The sequence below is a fragment of the Bombus impatiens genome, unplaced genomic scaffold (genome assembly GCF_000188095.3).
Source record: "Bombus impatiens unplaced genomic scaffold, BIMP_2.2 scf_0242, whole genome shotgun sequence".
Lineage (NCBI taxonomy): Eukaryota > Metazoa > Arthropoda > Insecta > Hymenoptera > Apidae > Bombus > Bombus impatiens.
In genome coordinates, this window is record NT_176661.1 from 7003 (window position 1) to 11873 (window position 4871).

Here is a 4871-nt window from a genome sequence, read left to right on the forward strand (position 1 = left end):
TTCGATCTCTATAACATGTTTCAAAATCATCGAAATTGCAGAGAATGGAACGTTTCTTCAAGTTCGCTGTTCATTTTATTTCACGAATCGTAATTAATGGATTGCGCTTTATTTCGCGAACGATACGAATATCTTGCCGCAGTGTCGTTTTGCGTTTTCTACCCGTTCTTGGTACATCTTCAGCGAAACTTCTCTGTTTGACTCAATCACATGGCATTCTTTTTTTTTTTAAGCTAGAAAAATTTATCGAATGTCCAGCTGGACCAATTGTAAACTACAAATTATTTATTATTTATTATTGCTTAGTCCGTGTCTTTCGTCTTTGGACGAACTTTCGGTTTTACATCCCTTAGACCTATTTCGCTTCTTATATATTTACCTCCCCTCTTATCCATTCTATTATATTGCACTCCTTTAATTATTCTATCTGTAAAAACTAAAATACTAGAAAAAACTAAAAACTAATGATTAAAAAACTATTGCAACTTTGCGCTTTTACCTCCTTGCTGTGCTTCCTTCTTGTAGTTCCTCCCCGTCTTGTATTGCCCTTCTCCTCTCTGTTATTGCTTTTAGTTCTGTTAATCCTTCTCCAGTCTCATTTAGTGTTTTTTTCTATGTCCTTTGGTACTCCCGTTATTTCACATTCTTTTATTACATGTCTCAGGTCGTCTTCTACTTTCCTTTTACATAGTCTGCATCTTTTTTCTTCCTTTTCTTTCCAGTAATACCTTGCTTTGGTCTCGTTTCCACATCTGAATCTTGCTAATATTCTTCTGTCCTTCCATTTCATCCTCTCTTCTAAGTACTTTGGTAACTCTTCTTTGGCGATTTTTCTGTAATGTATGTTATATTTGGATCGCCTTATCCTTTTCCCCCTCTCTTCTACTTCTCTCTTTCTTCTTTCCTCCATAACTTGGTCTGCTATCATACTTTCTTGCTCTTCTCTTGCTTCCATTTGTGTCCCTCCATTTCTCACCCCTTCTAGTCCCTTCTTTCTCTTTCTTGCTCTTTTCTCTTCTTGACCATTTCCCCAGTTTCTCTCTCTTTCCTTTATGCACTCCTTTACTAGTTCCTTTTTTGATTCTAAGGCTTTCTCTTCATACCTTGCTGCTCTTTTTAATGCTTTTTCTTTGATTTATGTTAGCTTGCATTCTTCTATCAATATATAATTTGGTGTTGTCATATCTAAACCTAAGATCCATTTCACATATCTTCTTTGTATTCTATCCAGTCTTTCTTCCATATGCCAGCCCCATACCAAACTGAAAGTCCTCAAACTACAAATTAAATAGTAAAAAAAAGCATCCTTCTGACTTCTATTTTCGAGAGCTTGAATTTTCCAGGCATTGCAGTCAAGGAATATCCTTTTTTCTTCGCCGAGAGATCCTCAATCTCTATAGTTCTCTTAGTTCTCTACTTCTTACCATAACCAATAAAATATTGCCGTTATTATTCCAAGGTAGATTATAAATACCGATGAAAGTAGCGCAAGTGTTCTAATATATTTAAAAAAACAGTTTCACAATAAATATTGCAATAGTTCTTTACAAAAAACCAAGAATTATGCAATCGTTGACTTATCTTCCGACGATGGAACTCGTTCTTTCTACATTTTTGACTTTACGAATATGAGAATTTTTTGCCAAAACAAATAAAATATATAGTATCGTTCAATTACTGATTACATTGATATAAACTATCTTACACATTTATTTGCGATATTTCATACATAAAAAATATTTCTCGCGTCGTATCGTACAATTTTAAATTACTCTCAGTGTTATAAATAATTCTGTATGATAGTTATGTAATTATTTCATTCTGATCGGTTGTAATTAATTGTAGATGATTCTCATATATAAAAGCACTGACACAACAGACGATGTATAGAGGTTGTGTTGCTTTAAACAAGAGACATCCTACTTTTTTATATTGGTTACTTGCATTTTCCATTTTTTCCAGTAATATTCGTTATAGTGCAATCTGACATTACATTCGATGCAGACTACATCATGATGCATGTTGAGGACTCCAAGGGGAAATGTTAACATGCTCTACAAGGGGAAATGTTACATATATTTTATAAATTATATATATTATGCTAAACGCACTGGGTAGATCGCTGCCATATGTTGTAGATTATTATATGATTAATACTATATGAAATTTATGCAGGGAAACCTAATAGACCCTTGAGAGGTTAAAAATATAGAATAAAAATTTTTCGTTTGAGGCTTTGTTTTCGAGAAAATCGATTTTGAATTTTCGCTTGGTACGCGTGCGTTACGTTATAATGGATCTCACTGTAGATCGTTGTCTCGATGGAAAAATTAAAAAAAAAATAAAAAAAAATTTTTTATTCTATATTTTCGACTTCTTCTTTCGCGTAGAATCACCCCCTTTCCGCTTATACCACCAGTTACCAACCACCTTGTATATTATGCTAAACGCACTGGGAAGATCGCTGCCATATGTTGTAGAATATTATATGATTAATATTATATGAAATTTATGGAGGGAAACCTAATAGAATCTTGTTATATCTCTTATTAATTGCTATTGACGTATTTTGATAGCAGAGTAATAAAGTACAAGTCTACTCAATATTTTATTGTTTTATTCCTTAATGAATTTTGGAAATAAGTCTTCCTTCATTTGATAGTAGAAATGGAAAGATAACAGTATAATTGCTTAGAAGTTCTACGAAATATAACACAAGCAAGAGCAGAAAGCAATCGCTTTGCCAAAAATTTATTTGCTAAAATAGTAGATCCTGCGATAAACCGTTCAACGTATTTTGCAGAGATATAAACATTTGCAACACTGCAACGTTAGATATCATTCACGTCTTATATCATTTACGTCTCGACGTAAAGAACAATATATAGAATTCACAAAAAAAATTAAAAGTTATAAAAATTGTACTTGGCGATGAAAAAGCAATTCGTCTAGATATACAAAAAATTTCCAGCCAACAATGTACTATATATTATGTTGTAATTTGTCGTATATCAACATATGTTGGAAAATCTATAACAAATCTAAAGATATTGATATTGGTCGAGAACTTTATGCAGATTGGCCAATGACACAGCAACGTGTTTTGAACTTGCAATATCTATTTATACGATGAGGAATTTGAAGAGTTTGAAGAACTCGTACTCAGAGTAATCAGGCAATAAAAATAAATGGTGCAGTACAAAACGATTATTAATAAAAGAAAATGAAGAAAACATAAAAGTGAAAAGATTACAAACGATAAACTTGCGTTTTAAAGTTTAAGACCGAAACGGGAAGAAGATGCATGTGATATTATATGTGAAATCAGATGACCACGTGAACAAAACAAGGAAATGGACCCAATTATTGCTGTCAGATATACAATGCAGTACACACCAATTTTCTAATCATGAAGAGGAGATTTTCGTTATTTCACAAACGAATACATTTGTATACTTGGAATCTAGAATTGTGCTTTATCTGTAAAATATGTGTCTAGAATTTTAACATGTTTCTCTTGATACAAGGATTGTGCAATGTAATATAGCAACAATAATATGAAATAATATCAAGTTTCAATTTGGATAAATGAACAAATGAAACATTTGCTTGTCTAATACTTACAAATAAAGCTATACGCAGTGAGATCGCAATCAATGGAAAAAGGTTGTAAGATTCAAAAGCTTCTGGAAGAAAGTTGATGAGCATCTCAAAAACATTCGAATATTGGGTATCTTAAACACGTCCGCACATTTGTCGAGAAGTAGGTTGTTCATGACACATTTTCTATAGGCGTATTTGCATTTTGTTGCATAGAAAAATGCAATTCGCATAATTTGATTTCCAGTTGCTGAACACGAGCACAAACTTTCACCGCAGTGGTTACAAACAACACACTCCGTGATTTCTCCATACAATAATCTTCGTACCGTTGGAAGTTAACTATAATAATATTATAGGTGACAATACAATCAATACGATACAGTGCAGCGGTACGTCCCAAGCGCAGCCGTGAATGCCTTGTAAACAGCTATGTTTCTTACCAAAACACAGGTGTCGAGCTCATTCAAATTTTATAGCAAATGTCAGTATTATTTCAGAAATAATATAAATAATAAAAATAAAAATAAATAGAAAAGTTGATAATTGTGGCGACAATTTTATTCACAAATCCTTCGAGATTTGCAAATATGAAATTATTGCATTCAATGCTGTCAGTAGACAGCATGCAAGTAAAATCTTGAAGACACACAATCAAAAAAAAAAAAAAAAAAAAAAAAAAATTGACACAGTCAACACAAATAAAAAGATCATTTAAGTAAAAACATATTTAGCGTTTTCACTCAAGGATGAAATCCTAAAATAAAAACTACAACTCTGCTTATAAGTGCAATTTCAACTTGGATTTAAGGATCCTGTAAAATATCTTTACTAATATCTGAGTCTATTGGAACAATCGCCTCATAAAGGCTTCCTTATAATATATGGAGCATATTGTTACGACCGTTCGCGGAGAGACGCGGTCGCTAGGAGAACGCGTCAGCGAGAGGCGTAAATTCTCGCTACGATCATGTTAATCGACACCGCGAAATAGTCGTTCCCCTGTTTCGTTTAGGATAACAGAGGTGGTTTAATGAATGTAACACTGTATTAACAGGTTAACATAGAACAATATATTTTACAATAATATGATGAATATGTTACACAAATTTGACTCGACTTTGCGATATCTCTAGATAAATTCGTTTGCTCGTCAGATTTGTCGAAGTGTCACGTTTGACTCGTCAGAAGGAACTGATCGCCCTTCGATTATTCCTTTGTCTCATTTGGAAGACGACCCCCACTATGCTCGGGTCACGCCACCGCTCGCG

General features: G+C 33.2%; 1 protein-coding gene across 1 annotated transcript; it reads right to left on the reverse strand.

The window, feature by feature from the left end:
• Positions 1-467: 467 nt before the first annotated feature.
• Positions 468-1253, reverse strand: LOC105680579. The gene is made up of 2 exons (XM_033320119.1): positions 643-1253; positions 468-584 (listed from the first exon to the last, which is right to left on the reverse strand). Coding segments are annotated over exons 1-2 (315 nt in total). The 5' UTR covers positions 956-1253; the 3' UTR covers positions 468-582.
• Positions 1254-4871: the final 3618 nt, after the last annotated feature.